We start from the raw sequence: 17,923 nt of genomic DNA on the forward strand, positions 1-17,923 counted from the left end.
ACGCTTATTTTTCCCTCAGGTTGCGCTAAGACACAAGGATGCTCCCTCCCACCCTGCACCTCTTCAGGACCTTTCTTTGACTAAAAGCCTCCCTGTCTCTGTCTCTCTTTAAAAAGCTTTGGGTAAGCATGAGGCCGATAAACGATTTACCTTTTGCTGCTTCCACTGGGCACTGAAAGGATGTGACCTCAAGAGCAGGCTCCGTGCCCAGGGCGTAGGCTAATGGCAGGCAGCCCACAGCCATGGGGGCTGATGGTCCTGTGGGGCTGACTGGGGCACCAGACTCACCAGGGTCTACTCAGGGCCCCGATGCCACTCAAGAGCAGAGTTGCTGGGCCTCAGCACTACTGACGTGTTAGGCTGGGGCACCGTGGGAGGCATCCAGCGCAGTGTAGGACGTGAGCAGCGTCCCTGCCCTCAACCGGCTAGTTGCATAGCACCCTTCCCCAACCCCAGTTGAAAAAAACAAAACTGTGTAAAGAAATTGCCACATGTCCCCAGGATGGGCACTGGGTGGGGGGAGTACTCCCCAGTTGAAACTACTGCTGTAGCCACATATAAGGGGTCAGGAAGAGAACCCAGGCTTCGGAGCCAGAAGCCAGGCTGGGGTTCAAATCCCCGGTCAGCCATACCACCACCTCGGAGACCTTGGGCAAATCCTTTTCTTTCCTATACTTTTTATTTATAAAGAGAGACTCACAGTCAATTCTTAAAATGAAAGTATATAAAATATTACAAAGTTAAGAACTAAAATTCCTCTTGTTTCTCCCAGCCCATTCCTCAGAGATAAAAGGTTACAATTTGGTGTTCAGATATCTGGCATGCAAATACAAGCCCCCCTCAGCTACAGACATACAGCAACACTCTGTTTTACCTAGTGGAGTCCTAGTAGATACACTGTTATGCTTTTTTATATGACTATCACCAACATCAGGGATACTTTTCCAGGTGATTGTGTATACATTTCTTGAACCTGTTTAAAAGAAGCTGCGGAGTATTTTACTCTCAGGATTTGGAGCCAGTTCCCCAGTTTTAAAATGGGAGCAACCATGTCTTCTTTATCCAGGTATCAGTATTAACAAGACTGTGCGCATGTGCACACACTTTTTTCTTTAAGAAGAGTATAGACAGTACTCGCATACAGGTGTTCAATAAGTGGTAATTATTATTCTTCCCAACAACTACTAACTCAGCAGTTACTTTGCATCAGCCCTGCACTGGGCCCTGGGAGATATACTAGTACACAAGACACCCATAAGTCAGCTCCCAAGGAGATCACAGTCCAGCGAGGGAATCAAAGAGTAAATAATTCTAGAAAATTACTAAACCACAACTGTGTAATGATGCAAAGTATAGGCTATTAGGAAAGAGTGATCCAGTTGAGTCTAGGGTCAATGAGAGAAGATTTCCTTGAGGAAGTAACATATGAACTGGGACCTGAACAAAGAGCTGGACACACCACGTGGTGGTGGGAGGGCAGGAATATGCTAAACACAGAGAATGGGAATGTGTGAAGGCCCCAGTGCAAGCTATTTGCTAATTATTACAATATTACAGTAAATTCTTAAACGGTCACACAACTAATAGATGAAATAACCGTATTGACCCTCAATTACAATTCTAACTCCCTCCACACTATCTGAAAATTATACCACGCAGATCGACTTCCATTTTGTACACTGAAATCATCAAAGAGACCAGAAATCACGGTTCTCAGAAAAATGGAAACATACAGAGCAAAGAAGAAAAATGTGACTATGACTAACAGTCATGAAGGCAGTGAGAATATTCTACAGAAAAGCTCCTGCAGCACAATTAACCCAACAGCTAGCACGATCACTTCCGACAAGGACCCCCCCACCTCCTTGATCTGATGCTTCAGCCTAAATGACCCTGGAGACAGAGGTGGCCCCTCCCCCCCTTCTCTTCCAGGGCAGACCTGCTCAGTCTTGACCAGATGTAAACACCAGGCACAAACTTCCCAAATACATAATAATCCCTCTTTACCTGAGAGTTCCCGGATCTCTTCTTTGGTGTCTGAGATAGCGTGATGTTCTAAACATCATGGGAGTCATTATTTGATATGCTAACAAAACCACACGGAATCCTGCATGCACTTCAGATCTCTCCAAAAACACAAGCTGTCAGATGACAGGAATTTGTGAAAGCTTGCCCTTTGGAGGCTGTGGCAGGGGATCCGTGGACGTGGCTCTAGCGTTCGAAGATAGACAATAAGACACACGGAGGGACCAGGCCTCCCTTGTGGGTAGAGACCAGCCTCATCTATTCGTCCTGGTCCTCGGGGACTTCTCTGTAAAGACGACGGCTTCCCAGTTCCTTCATGCACTACCCTTACCCTCAAGCATCTGAACGTAGGGCAAAAACATTTCTTTCTCCACGGAGGACAACAGTCTCTCCACAGGAGTCCTACCTTGAGAAATTTCCACGCATTTGGAAATTTATGCCTGCATCTGCCGCTCTAGCAAGATAAAACATGGCACCGAGGCTGGAGATTCCCCTGCCATTCTTGCCAAAAACAACAGAATCCATTCACAGAAGTAGGATTGTTTCAAAATGATGGAAGCGAAGATCTAAACTGACTGGACAGATCACTTTCCTTCATGAGAAACACCAAATAATCCTGCCATTTTTCTTACTCAAGTCCCTTGTACTTGCAAAGAATGAGGCTCCAATTGTATACAACCAAACCCATTTACTTCTTAGGTCTTCTTGTAAAGCTGCAAGGACCGTACTTTGTCAAACTGAATTTACCTCGATGTACCAATTAGGCAAGTTGTTTGAAGAAATCCTATGGGGGATAATTTCTATTATAAAATAAATTATCAACTCTCAACAGAACTGCCTTATCATAGAACGACATGAATTAAAAGTCAGAAGGAATGTCAACGGTAAGTACCCCGTCCTCCAACAGCAAACCAGCCGTGTGGCTGCCCCATCTTAGATGTGATTATCCCAGCAACAGTGACTCATCCCTCGCGACAGATACCCCTTCCCCACAGAGCTTGAGCTGTGAAAAGGCTGGACTTAGAGTGAGCCAAAATCTATCACCTTGCAACTCCCATTCACTTTTTCTGGGACTATCCTTTGGTGCCAATCTTCAGCTTCCTCTCTGCAAGGACTCAACCAAGACCGAGTATAGCTCTTCTATCCAAAGGAATTCAAAATTCCACCCACTATGCTGGCTTATATAGAGGCTTGCCCCCGCCAAAGGGCTTTGCCACCTCACCCCTACTTTTACAACCGCGTATGAAGCACCCGAAACCATTTCTGAATGAACAAATCTGTGCCTTGGTTTGAGTGTTCACCCCTAAGCTGACAGGATAACTTTGTCATCACAAACTGGAAATTTCTCCTTCTGCCTAATCACCAATGGAAAAGACAACTCAGGCTCAAGTTGTAAACATGTGTGAACTGCATCCTCCCCTTCACCACCCCCACAAAATACAGCCAACATGCCCATAGTTCTGTGGGTGGCTCAGAATTTGCTAACAATATGTAACATGAATTTGGCAATATCTTCAAATAAAATGTGAATTTTATCAAGCATACTGGCATCTGGACACATCTGAGAAGCAGGGATGACTGTGTACACGTACATGTGCATGGGAAGTGTTTCCCACCCATGTGGAGCTTCTGGGTGATACCTTTGTAACCGCCTGGGCTTGCAATGGGGCACGGGGAAGAAAGCTGATGTTAATCATCACCCATTTGCCTGTGGGTTTGAATTGATCTACAGTCTCAGCCTAGAAGAAGGTGACTCTACACTGAGGCATCAAAATTCCAGCTTGGATTCTGAATTTCTGACTAAGGACACTGGCTCTACCTGCCACTTGGCTGATAAGAACAGATCCATTTGCTTCTGCTAACTGGCAACAGAGACCGTCTGAATTTCTTGTTCCTGCCAGGAAAAGCCCAGAGCTCTCAGTTCCAATGTTAATCAGTTGCCAGAAACAAAACAGAGTATTCCCTGATGGAGACACAGGGCATCCATTCTTCCTGATGTTGTCAATTTTATCCGTGTATCAAGCCCGGCCTTACGAAAACTGTGTACTCTGTATTATTCTGGCTTATCAATGAATTAATTTACAGAACTGCACTTTGGCCATCAGCCATCCGTGTACCCGGAGAGACCGAGGAGGAAGCAGTCATAACAAGTGGCCGTGGCATTTCCTGTCAGCCATGGTCAAGAGCACAGCCCTCAGACGACTCTCTGTTAGAAAACTCAAGTGGAGGAAGGCAACTCTAGCCTCACTACCAGGAAAGCCTCAGATCTCTCCTGAATAGCGGTCTTACTTTCATCTTACGGGCACATCCGGTGGTGTGTTTCCTTCCTTACTTTGGTTGTTAGGAAGCTCTAGGGCCAGCTCTAGAAGTGCACAGAAATTTACTACGCATGTGTTTTGAGTAGTTACCCTTGCTGCAGCTTTATTTTCATTTTATATCCAAATATTGTTCATCTATTCATTTTTTTTAACTGATACTTATATATTGCTGAATTTCCCATTTCGAGAATGGGACAGAGAAACTAATTCAAAAAAAAAAAAAAAAGTCAGGCTGTCATGCATTTGGTTACAGATATGAGGGCAGCTGAGTGACATTTCAAGTAAATTCCTATAAGGAAAATGAGCATTCGTGGACCTGAAGCTAACATAGTGGGAAGAACAAGTGCCCTTGTCTCCCAGTCTTGAAGTTAGCAGGTGGAGAAGGGGCTGGAGTAGAATGTGAGCAAGGGCTCATAGATGGCACTGACCCTGGGCCAAACCAGGGCTAGAATGTCACACTGGCTCCCATGGGCTCAGAAGGACCAGCTTCTACCTTACTGGGGTCTTCTCCCATTAGCAGCGAGCACCACTCATGTTGTCCACCTTCTCTATCCCTGTCTATCATTCTTTTGGGGCCAAAAAAGAGCAGGAACAGCGCTGAACACAACACTCAGTTCCTGCCAACGGCTCCTTGGGGCCAGGCTGCCGGTGCCCCCGCGCGGCCCAAACCCTCCCCAGAGCAGGGAGACTCAGCCCCTATTAAATCCCTCCTGATTCACACCGGCTTCACTAGGGCTTTGGGGGAGTGGTTTGTGTTTCAGAAACCCCGAGGCACCTGTGTCGTGTGAATTGCGTGAGTGTGCTTGCATGTGGGCAGGGGTGTGTGTCCCTCTTCTCAAGATTAAGACAATCCATCGAAAGATGGTATAGGAAGCCACCGAGAAACAGCAGTAATAACCCAGCACTCTGCCCGGGGCTCGGGTTTCCATCAGGCTCCGCTGCCCATTACATGCGGGTTTCAGGCCTCACAGTGTCCGAGTGCAGCCTGGGCACAGATGACTTCCACTCAGGCGGCATGTCCCCAGCTCAGCTAGGCACTGCCTCCAGGCTGGGGGTTGGGGGGGAGTTGGACCCCAAGGACTCATCAGCCTCCAGAGCACACACACCACAGGCCAAAGACAAGGTCTGACAACGAGGCGTCTGGCTTCCCTCTCTGAGAGAAGCCACAGACAGTAAGCCCAGAGATACGCCTACCCTCTCGTAGGCTTTTTTTGTTTTTAATAATTTATTTGCAAACACTGAAGAATTGGGTTTCACACACATGTCAAAACTTCTTCATCTCCTGCTTCCCTTCAGAAATCAGAAATTCTGTCACCACTGGGTCCCAGACCCTCATGACCACCCTCAGCTAGGGCTGTGTCACGGTCGCTCTCTGGAGACAGAGCTGGTGCTGACCCATCCCAAACCCCATCCTCCCCCTTTTCCTGCACAGGTGACCTCCTGGTTCACCATCTCTGCTCTGGGGGTATTCTGAGGTACCCATCAGAGAGATCTTGAGAGACAAATGGGTAAAGAGTGAAACAGCCTGATAAAGCAATGGCTTACGCTTTCCTCATCTCTCTTAATAAATGTGTTTTTTCAAAAGAAGCAATCCTACCAAACTCCACTTCTGTAGCACCTGAAGGCTCAGCTCTCAGGACACATTTCTTCCCATCAAATGCTGCCCACCTCCCCCCAGCTTATCTCCATATATCTACTCATCCTTGAGAGGCCCCCAGGTCACCTCCTGGGATCCCTTTCCTGAGCCTCACCCAGGAACTGCTGACTGGCCCAGAGCATCCAGGGTGCCTCAAACACATCCTCGGGCATTTTTTATTGCCCACAGGTCCTGCTCTTGACTATACAGATGCTAAATGCCCTGAGGAAAGCTTCCATGACATTCTTCCTCACAGTCCCCGTGTGGAACCACCTCAGCACCTATTAGGTCATCGGTTAAGCACTCGACTCAACAATTCCCTGATCAATTAGCTAATGCGCTGGATCAGGTAAGCGGATATAGCAGAAACTTCAAAGAGCCTTCCAAATCTAAGAATCCAGCACAAAACACTGTCCCTTCATCTTTTACCAAAGCTTTGTGGCCTTTATCGTAATCCTGATATTAAGACTGGGTCGGGTACTACATCAGGAGTTTGACAGATCATAGGTACAATAAATGTCAATTTCTATTTTCTAGAGGAGGAGGAAACAGGCTCAGAGAAGCTAAGCACTTGCCTCAAGCACACACAGCTCCCGAAGCCAAGAGTTGGGAATCAAACCCCATCACCGAGACCGCAAACTGAGGACCTCTCTGATATAACACATTGCCTCGCATCCTGGGCATCAGTGGACAGCAGACAGGCCTCCAGCAATCAGCTGCCACGGAACACAGCTGAAGACCTCAACAAAGGAAAAACCTCCACCTCGGGCCTGGGACCTGTGGGGACACAGGTGATGCTGGTAGGGTTCCTGCCAACAGCCATGTCCGCTTGTGAAAATGCTCTAATCCCCTCTACAGTCCCAAAGGAGGACAATTTAAGCAGCATTATTGATGATTTTAAAATTCAGCTGACATTTTTTTCCCTACTGAGACTCTCCCCAAACCAGGGCTGTTTCATTAGCACTCCACAAAGACAATCTAATTAATTCAGGGGCCGATGTTCTAGCAGGTGGAATAGCAGGAAGGATTTTTTCCCCCATTTTTATAAAACTAATACCACATTTTATGAGTTTGGGGAAAGGTAATAAACACGTCTTTAAAACAGATTTGTCCGTGCTGAAGGAACCTCTTAAACACAGTAAAAGAAAGCCACAGAGCCCCGTAATTGCAAGGGGAATTTTACCTTCATGGTTCTCTATCATTCCATGCAAAGGGCCGAACACAACCCACCACGGCTTGGTTCTGGAGGCACCGGGGGGTGGGAGCTCCTAGTGCAGCCAGGGGGAGGCCGGCACAGAACACGGACAGAGCCATCGGCACCCCCACGAAGAAGCGGGGTCCACAAAGTCATAGCTGATGGTACCCGGCTGGCCACAAAGTGAGGTTAAGTGGGCACAAGCCATACACTGACTCGCAGCCCTCTGCAGCATGATGTCATTGAGTCTCCACGAATGCCCCACGAGACAGGTGTCACTAGCCCCAGATGAGAAGACAGAGGCTAATAAGTTACTCCAGCTGGAACCCTTGAGACCCTGCTCTTCCCTCCACCCCTGGCAATGCCCCCCACAAATCTGCGAGAAGACCAAGTACCTCCCACTTTGGCTTTTTCTGCTTTTTATTCTGAGCCTCCCTCCCCATCCCTGATGGTTTAAAGGCCCGCTTAATTCCACTGGTTTTATTACAGTTATATTCATACCTCATTGGCTAAACTGTAACCTTTGAAACTAGAGCATCAGGCTTCAGATTTTTCATTTTTCCTTCCTTTATGAGGAAAACATACCCAGACTCCATGCTGCCTGAAACCATGAGAGCTTAACTATCGTGGATGGAAAGGACCTCGGGAACCCCTTTTTCTTTTCAGAAATAGGCTAAGTGAAGTCCGGAAAGGCTGCGTGATTTGCCTGAATTTAACACACTTAAATAGTGGCAGAGTCATGACCCATCTCGGCCTCCTCCTGGGGTACCAGGCTCTCCAGGTCAAGTGCCTTCAGGGCAGAATGAGTCGGTGTGTGTTAGAAATGCTAAGAAAAGGCAGCCCCGATAGCAAAACTAGCAGCATAAATGTCCGCCAATGGGGGAATAGCAGATAAATGGTAGCATATTAGTATAAGGCAATATAACAGAGAGGCATTAACTAGATCTACAACTACCACACCAAAGACCCACAGAAACAATTTTCAGTGAAATGAACAGGTTAGAGAAGGAAACATTTATTTCTTGGGCCCAACATGTAATGTAACATCTTGTCTGGAGACACGCCCCCATATGACCTAAAAGTGAAAGAACATGGACAGAAAAGTACATTAATGATGTGGCACCTTAGGGAAAAGCAGCAAGAAGGGGCACCCATTGGATTTCTATCTTTTATGTGATGTTTTATTTCTTTAAAATAAGCAAACAGGCCAAGGCAGCCAGAGATGAAAGTTGTGACTTTTAACTTGATCTAACTTCAAAGCAGATAGGCTGAGTAAAAAGCGGCAGCCCACCAAGATGTAAATTAACAGTTTTCTGTTTCTTCCCTGGCAGAACTGACTTCGAACAGTTAAAAATCAATACTTGAAAATTAAAAAAAAAAAACAGTAACTATTTTATTGTCACAATCAGGAAAGAGAAGAAGGGAAGGCAAAAGGAAGGAAGCTAAAGGGGGCAGTGCAGAGCAGGAAGGTCTGGGGTGGGAAAGGTGCTCCCGGGAGGTCAGAGCGACTGCCACTTAGGGGAAAGTGTCGCAGCGACATCACGCAAAAGGCAAAGAGGGAGAAACCAAGCGGACCAGACATGAGACGACCAGGGGAAAATTATTAAGATGCCTCACACAAACCAAGCCAGCTGCCTCCAAAAATCAGCAGCTCCAGCGATCAGATAAGGTGAACAGATCCTTAAACACTGAGAAATGTTCAAGGCCGTATGAATGCAAATCAGAGGCTCTTTTTGGGGTGAGGTTAAATTCCACATCAAGAGGAAAGCTGTGGGGACTGAAGATTTCTTTTAAGCCTAGCATGTAAAATTTTAGATTAATCTAGAGTAAAAAAAAAAAAAAATCCTCTTCTGAAGAATCATTTTATAAATAAGCAACCTTGCCTCCCCTGGAGCCCCCTTTAGAACTGGAACAAAACATGGATGCCGCCATAATCCATGGGGCTCCGGTTCCAGAAACACAGCCGGAACATGGAAAGGACTTTCTCCTTTTGAGTCTTAGAATTTCTGCTTCAAAACAGTTCAAGGCTTTGGTCAGAATTTGAGCTTGTTGGGAATCTTGGTATAATAGATGGGAAGTCAAAGGCCAAGGGTTTTCTTCTTTTCTTTGATTCAAGTGAACAGCACGAGTGAAACGGGCCCCTGACTTTCTGAGCTTTATTTTTATCTGGAGATCAATTTCTACAAGTTCATATTCTGCTCTGAAGATCACCAGCATCATCGGAGATTTAGTCACAGCCAAAGCTGCTCAAGAAGAACGATTAGTATTCACTACAGAAGAAAAAACATTATCCTTAAAACCAACAGCTATACACTCCATCTAAAACATCCATTTATTCCACATTAAAGGAACTCGCTTGTTTCAAAAAGTTCCATGATAAATCTCCCTTCAGCCCTTTGTCCTAAAAAGGCTTGTCTCATCGAACGGAACTTCATACCCACATAAATCGGTGGGTTCTTTCTGGGTGGACCGTGGCTACAGGACAGAACCTCAATTAATTAATGTTCCATCACTTTAGGACTTCTTCAAGTAATCAGAATTCTATTCTAAAAGTAAGCTATTCGTTATATGCATAAATTACCTTCCCAATCTCCCAATGCAACAAGAACAACAACAAAAAACCATTTATTCAGCAAAAACTTTGTGATGAAAGCTTCAAATTTCTTTTTCAAAAAAGACTGGTGAAGAAGCTTTGAAACAACTTTTTAGAACTCATTTTGCTTCTTGTTCATCCTCTATTCTATGACATAAAGCAACACCTTTTATTCTTTTAACACAACACTGTGGTTCGATAAACTGTCTCCTCCTTTCCGCTCCAAGCCCTTTGGATAACCTTCCTCAGCCACCCCACTCTAAGGAAAAAGAGAACCCCTGAGACAGCACCTTTATTATCACACTGAAGGTGGCTGTTACTAACAAAGGTTGGTGGTTACAGCACAGGGAGCTTGATCCACACACCACAGGCACAGACTGAGTGAGGCCAAGTTGTAACAGAAAATGTCACCTCAACTAACACTGACCTATGTCACTTGTATTAACACTTGACATCTTATGGATTTCCCAGTTTCTGAGACCAGCACTCCTCACCCGACGCACCCCCACCAGCCCTGGCTCTTGCTGCCAGCCCCCAGCGCCCCCGTTCCCAGTACTTACACGCTCTTGATGCTTAAGACCTTAGATGGATGGCTTACGACTGACTGATAATGGGGAGTGTCCCACAGAAAGGCCACAATAAGTGTGGTCCCTGTTATCCAGCACAGCAGGTTGAAACACAGAGCATTTGATGACCATTTATAGATAGACGGGAGGAAGGAAGGAACATATTAAGAGCCTGAACCTCTTCAGCCCCAAAAAATGAGGATCTGGGGTGCACCACTGCAATGACCCACCCGCCTGGTGTAAAACAGGCAGGCTCCAACTTACCCCAAGCGCTTCAGAGCATCACAACTCTGAAGGCCCCCAGAAGGGAAGAAAGGAAGAGAGAAATAAAACCTGAGTGGGAAAGGATGTATCCAACAGGGAGAGACAGGTAAACAGGAGGAAGAGGGAATGAAAAAGACCAATTACTTGCTGACGCAGCACTTACGGAGCACTTACTGTATGCCAAACATTAACTCATTTCATCCTCCCAGTGCCTTTCCTGGTGCCGCTGCCAGACTGGAAGGCTTCGAAGCACAGAAGTGAAGCAACTTGCCCAGAACTGCTCAGCTGGTAGCCGGCAAAGTCAAGTTCCAAACGTGGTGAATCTGACTGCAAACCCTAAGTCCCCACACCGCACTGACCGGAACACATCCCACAGAACATACTACTTTCTCTGGGTACCTGACAGATGTGGAGTGAAAAAATAAAAACAAAAGCACGTAGTCAAAGGCAAATTGAGAAAAATGCGAAGTTAAATGGAAGCCTTTACCAAAAGACTTTTCTGCGCTTTTCAACAGCTAATGAGCCCTGTGAATCTTCAGGAGAAGCACGGAGCTTATGTGGGTCCCAAACTTATTGGACCAAGGACTGTTTTCTTAGAGAAGCACTGTGCTGGACCAGACACCACTTCCAAAAACATAAACCTCATACCTGCTCCACACCTACTATGTGCACCCAGGTTTGCTAGGGGCCAGGCGACAGAATATGCTCAAAGGGCAGAATGATGATAGAGGCCACCCAAAACTCTGGGAACATGCCCAAGCCCTACAGCCTCAACCAGCCTTCTGCAGAGGGCCACCTCAGGGCCTCCACTCCTGCCCATGCAAGACAAGAACCATCTGCAATAGCCCGTGCCCTCTCCAACTGGGCATCCCGCCCAGCTCTCCCCGCAGGGCGTCTAGCTTTGTGGACTTCACAAAGGCAATGTCTCACCTGAGTGAGTAATCGTTGCCTTCAATTCTGAACTCCTCTCTGTCCCTTCTGTGAGGAGATCTGGCATTAAATCATTATCACATAAAAAAAAGGGGGGGATATACTACTTTACCCAAATCTCACAAAGAATTCTTAGAAAAGCCTGAGGTTGATGGCTATTATACTCCACTGACAGAAACATTAATGATTCACTTTAAGATAACAAGTTTAAGCCATTTTCAGTCTCTCGGAAGGAGACCACCAAGTGAGGTACTTTTCTTCTAACTGCCTTCGAGTCAATTACATGGTAAGTGCTCTCTATGAAGCCCTGTTGTTCCAAGTTCGGTAAATATCCCGAAGCAGAGAGTACAATTCCAGCTAAGTAACTACTTCTTAAATACTATGAGTGTCCTAACCACTCGCACCAACACCTAAAAGAAGCCGGAGCTACACGGGCATTTCAGAGATCGAGCTCCAGGGCTGAATGCTAAGTCTAACCAGCTGCCACAGCCAAAGACCAAAGCTCCAAAGCGATGGAAGGGGCAACGGACAAGTCACGCAAGAGTCCCATAGGAGGGATTTCATTCAGCAGCTATGACTTGGGCTCCTCATCACAGCTTCTGAGTCACCAAATGAAGTCCTCTAACATACTGCCTTCATCACGTCATTCCTCTGCTGAAAACCTTTCTCTGGTTCCCCACTGCCAAGAAAACAAAGTTCAAACTTCACAGATGGGTATGAAGTGTCCTTCAAAACCTGCCTCAGCCCCACCGTTCCGGCTATCCTCTACCAGAATCCCTCATGGCCCGCCTTCCTTCCCCTCTTCTTCCCTGCATTTTAAGCCCACCTCGCCCCCACCACCATCGGGAAGTGCCGTCCACCCCCATGCCACCCCCATGCCCGGGTGTAATCGTCACATGAAACCCCGTGATGTTTTTCAACAAGTTCTATTTCTACCAACTCAAAGTTTTCCCCAACCGCAAAACCACTCAAACCATGTTTGATTCTTTTTCAGCTTAGGAGGGGAAATGACTTCTCCCTGCAGCTGACAACTTTCACTGGAGTTCAGCAATTCTCCTATTATCTGGAAGATGAAATGCTCTGTATCTTCCATGCCTATGGTTTATATTTCACCAAGTGGTGTCAGCACTGATATAGTAACCTCCCATTTTTATTGAGCAGCACACAATGGAATTGATGACATCTGCTGGGGCTGATATTTTAAGTGAAGGCTATTCTCAGCTCTGCCTGCTCTCCCCATGGCTCTGGATATAAATAGCCAACAGCAGCTACACCTGAGCTACAAAGCGGGGCTTCTCGGCTAAGGTCCTCAGTTATACCCCATAAAGTCAGGAGGTTTCATCGAAGGAAGATTTATCTAAGCAGATCCAGTTTTCATGCCTGCAGAGCTAGAAAAAGAGGGAGCCGGGGTGGGAATCTGCTGGATATGCTTGCCACCATTCCTAAAAGAGAAAAATCCTTCTTTGGGCTTCTTGGTTTAGCAGATTTAAATATCATGCTCTTTTTGATGCTTAAAGTTTCTGTATTAACCCCCAAATCAAGGCAAGTGATCATATACATCCCCAAGTGGCAAATGATGCCCACCTTCAAGTATTTATCTTTTCCAGTGTTTAGTAGTAAAAATGAAAATGTCTTCTCCCAGGGAAGTTTAAGTATTTGTTTGGTTTAAGTATTTGCAAGTCTTGGGGGCAGAGTCAATCTGGCAGTTATTCAGACAACATGTGATCCGCAAAGGACAAGAACCCATTTCTGGTTCAGGGCTGGAAACAATGAGTCCATTGCCACTATCAGTTGAGAGACCTCTGTAAGCAAAATCCTGGTAGGAATGTTTACGGAAGGGCTCATCTGTCAGGCATAGACAGACAATGTGTTGCTCTGTATCTGAGCATTCCTCTGAAAGGAAGGTGTACCCTTTCAAAAGAAATATTTAGAAATTTTGATCATTCTCAACAGAAAATTTCTCAATTAAATTATAAATATCTTCGTATGCTTTAATGTAGCTTATTGTGACAACTCAGTCATTGGTAAAGTGGCAAAGGAGAGAGGCTCGTGGAGCCTAAGATATGGATAAGCCCAGACTGATCTGCAAAGGAAAGCCTTTCCTGGCATCTGCTCCCCAGATGCACGCAACACACAGTAAATTCCCCACCTACAGAGTCAACACGTGCCCTGCACATGCCTGCATGACGGCCCTGAACACATCCCACCAAAACTGCTGCCCAGGTTACCTCCCTACGCTCTACTCTGAGTTCCCCCAGGGCGGGAACCACAGCTTTTTCATTTTATTCCCAGAACCTGGCTTGGTGCTTGTGTCCACAGTGAGTATTCAACATTGGAGAATGAATGAACGCATGTATGAATGAATACAATGTTGCCCTACTTAGAGGCATGAGCTAAAATGCACATGTAGAAATTTTAACACCAATTTTGTTTATAAAAACAAAAACCCAGAGTCCGGGGGCAGAGGGACCCAATAAAGTGACAAAGGAGTTAGGAGAAAGGGGCATCTTCTACCGGGTTACGTGTCAATGCCTTCCTTGATTTCTTTTTTGTCAGGGCAACCATCGGGATCACGTCAAACACTCAAGCCACAGAACTGAAGCTCATCCTCAAAAGCGTGAAACTTTGACACGTGGTCGGTAATCTTTTTCCTCTAGGTTTTGGAATTAATTGCATACACGTACTTCGGGTACAATCTAGCATCATTTTCAGCAGCCAGTTCTGTGGCCAAGAGCAGCCACACATGGAACAGCAGGAACAGGGGACGTGATTCACAGCAGTTCCTCGGTGTGTCTTAAATAACTCACAGGAGCACCGTGGTGGTGATTTACAACGGCCATCAGGAGACGGGCTTTATGCTCACTGGTGCAAGTGCGAAGAGCCCCCTGAGGACCAACCTTATACCCAAGTGGTCAGTGAGCAGGCTCAGAAACAAGCTTCTCTTTAGAAACCATGAAGAAGTTATTTAATAAATGAAATTATTACTGCCCTTGAAAGCCTCCTGGGACTAACCTGTTTCTAGAAAGAAAGTTGCATTTTATAGCTCAAGTCAACTGCACAGCCTTTCCAGGCAGTCTGTTCCATGAAAGAAATCACTGGATTCCACCCAACAACTCACCAGGTTACTGTGATAAGCGTTTTACTCTTTTGTAGTGGTGGTGTTTAAAAACAAACAAACAAACAAACAAGAATATCCAATGACTGTAGTCAACTCAATACATTTTTAAGAATCTGTCTTAGGTAATCTCAGACAAATAACCAAACTGACAAAATCATTTCTATCACCATAGTCATTTCAGGCCCCCAAGTCAGTCAATTAAGACAGCTCCCCAGCCTTCTTAGGAACAGTAACTCAGCGTGCAAGGAACGAAAAATGACATTGCATTTCCCATGGAATATACAACAAGAAATAATGCATCCTTTACCTTGGTCAAAGGGCTTGTTGGGATTCCAGTTTCTGAAATAATCATCCTATATAAGGAAAAAAAAATAGAAAACGAAGGTCAGATTTCAGAAAGCTTCTCACATAACTGCATAAAACCTGCCTTTCTCCCTACCTCCCAAAACACAAAAGCAAACACACACGGTTTAGAAATCTTTCCCCATTCACGTAAAATCAAAAATATCAATTTACTTTTCAAATTCTTGTCTTTGCAAACTGTATGGATTAAACACCAGGCACAGTAAAAACATTTCAGCCTAATATGGAAACAACCCTGCTCTTCTTGGCTTGACAGATAAACCGAGACACCTTCTAAGTGCAAGCTGGATTTGCTATCAATTATCCCACAGGTGATGCCTTGTTGCCCTCACTTATGATTAAGCCTCTGTGTTTGTAACAGCTGATAATTTCAACTGTCAACATCCCTTTCATGTGGAGACATGTAACTCGTGGTGTGCAGTTCCAGTTTTCCAAGGCTCACAAAAGTTAAAAAGACTGGCCCTTCCGATGTTAGAATCAACCACAGGCATGCATTGGGCTTCCTACCATTCGTTCTAGGTGTGTAACAATAAAGTAACAAAGGCTGGCCAATCTGGTCAATTCAAAACCATGTCTTTCCTGCATGCTGCTTGTATCAATTTATGCTCTAAGGCTAGACACTTCGTTACTTTGAAATTCCCAGGGTCTAGGCCACTCACTTATTCAAGGTTACATTAACCTCTTCTCCACTTTTTTTTTTAAAGATTTTATTGATTTATTTGGCAGAGAGAGAGAGAGAGAGAGAGAGAGAGAGCAAGTAGGCAGAGAGGCAGGGATAGGGAGGAGCAGGCTCCCCGCCGAGCAGGGAGCCCGATGCGGGGCTCGATCCCAGGACCCTGGGATTATGACCTGAGCCGAAGGCAGCCGCTTAACCGACTGAGCCACCCAGGCGCCCCTCTTCTCCACTTTTAATAACCTTTCCTTCTTAACTGCTGCCTGCTCTTTATCTTCCGCCCCCCCGCCCCCAGCTGAGCACTCAGCCACCCGCACTGTCCCCTAGCATACCCACTCTGTCCATGCAATCAGGTTGCCAGGAGAAGAGGCTTCACCCATGTTCATCATCCCCATACCATTTTAGGGCTTGTGCACCTTTTCAGTTAATTTCCTCCTCCATGTAGCCGAGTATTATTTGCTGCATGTGTTTTTGGCAGGTACTCTGCATGCTGCAGACAGTTTCAGAGAGCTGCCTACAAGGAGGCCTCAATTTCTCTTCCTGAGAAGTTAATTTACATCAAAGTGCACAATTAGTTTAAATTATTGTCCACGCTGTCTCCTGCTGCAGTTTATCTCCAACACGATCTCCCGTGAATTTTATCGGCCTCTGTGTCGTTCAATTGCCTGGCTTTATTAGATCCTTGTTGAGTTCACCTAAGCCCTTAATAGATTTTAGGAAACTGGATTTAGAGTAAAATTACAACATATTGCTTCTTGGGCAGAGATTCCATTTTCCAGAGCATGAATAAACACGAACAGGTTCCTCTGGATCCTGGGGATTCAGCATTAAATTATTTTTAACTCCATGGAATTAGCCCACTTTGCTCTGGCTTTAATGTTATGGCATCACTGACCTTCTCACCCATCTGGTTAGGAAGTCTCCAAAGGCCACACCATGAAATATCAAGGAGAAAGTTCAAAACAAGCCCTCTGCCACATCTCTGTCCACCTGTGGTTTTAAATACAATCCTAATCCTTTGAACTACGTGGTCTGAGACTCTTCTTAATACAGCCAGTATTACATGAGTGTAAGTTAAGGACTGGATACTAGGTGGAAAAAACATAGCACCCAATTTCTCAGTCGGATGGCCAGTGTGCTCTCAGCCCTAGACACAAGCATGTTGCCCACACATTCTGCTGTTCACGAGGACATGAGCAGAATTAACCCAGGAAGAACCCATCCTCACTAATGGAGAAAAAAACAACATCCATCCTTCCAACTGTGGTCCATCATTGCTCTCTTCCCATAGAGGCCAGCGTCCTGTCCAATGGCAATGGGGAATCTTGTGAAATATTTTCTACTTGAACATGCTGTTCTGATACATGGAAATCCTTGGAGGCTTAGGATGTGTGTCCCACAGGGAAGGACTGGGGCCAGAGACAAGTTCCTTTACTTTAATTTCACATGCCATATTTCCTTTGATGTCAAAGAAAGGTTTGAGCAAGTCTCAAGAAGGGAATATTCCCTAATGATTTCCACCTACTTTGTAACCTGGCTGGCATGTGAAACATGCTTCTGGGCCCCTTGTCACTTTTCCAGGTTAACTACAACGGCCATTTTTACAAATTTCTTGGGGAAAAAAAAAAAATCACAGTTTCAAATACAAAGCCTTTCAGTCATAAAAGCAGGTATCTGCATTATAATATTTTAAACTGATTGCAAAGGTAATAATACTGCCTAATTGCTGCCAAGATGTGAAAGTGCACCTTGAGTGAACACTCATTATGCAAAGTGAGTCCTTCCAGCAGCCCCTGGCCCAGCAAGGCAAAGCCCGGGAAGAGAATGATTCCCCGCATCTGACTGCTTTTTGCTCAGCTTAAGCAAAGTGGATGGCCTAAGCAAAAACCAATGAGCCAGGAGCAGGTGAAACCTTGAGTGCAACTCTTTGGCTAGAGCTAAGAGAAACCCCTATCGAAGGCCAAGGTCATGAACACGTGGGAAGCACACTAGAACCAGAGCCCACCTGGGGGATAGTCAGGGAGCCCCGGGGAGGGGCACGGCTGCAGCCAAGTGGAGGCTGAGATGTCCGGGCACAAAGAGCACCCCGCCACACCATACCTGCTGGGTCTGACTGGCCTGCACACAGGGCAAGTCCAAGTAGGCAGGGACTGTCTCCATCCATCCCCTCCACGTGTGCAGGAATGCCCAGGGAGGCAGCATCTACACTCAAGTGGAAAAAGCCACAGACAGAAGACTGCCT

At 45.8% G+C, this 17,923-nt stretch overlaps 1 protein-coding gene across 3 annotated transcripts in view; it reads right to left on the reverse strand.

Annotated features, from left to right (window-relative positions):
- The window catches only part of SPOCK1 (SPARC (osteonectin), cwcv and kazal like domains proteoglycan 1), a 600,902-nt gene that overhangs the window by 313,631 nt on the left and 269,348 nt on the right, over window positions 1-17,923 (reverse strand). For all 3 annotated transcript variants that reach the window (XM_088023618.1, XM_028103674.2, XM_088023617.1), the window contains one exon: window positions 14,953-14,998. In XM_088023618.1, coding sequence (XP_087879744.1) covers window positions 14,953-14,998 — 46 coding nt within the window. The remainder of the gene's footprint in view (window positions 1-14,952; window positions 14,999-17,923) is intronic.

This window comes from Eumetopias jubatus, unplaced genomic scaffold (genome assembly GCF_037043125.1).
Source record: "Eumetopias jubatus isolate StellerSeaLion01/CBP00866 unplaced genomic scaffold, mEumJub1_p1.0 scaffold_5, whole genome shotgun sequence".
NCBI classification, from domain to species: Eukaryota; Metazoa; Chordata; class Mammalia; order Carnivora; family Otariidae; genus Eumetopias; species Eumetopias jubatus.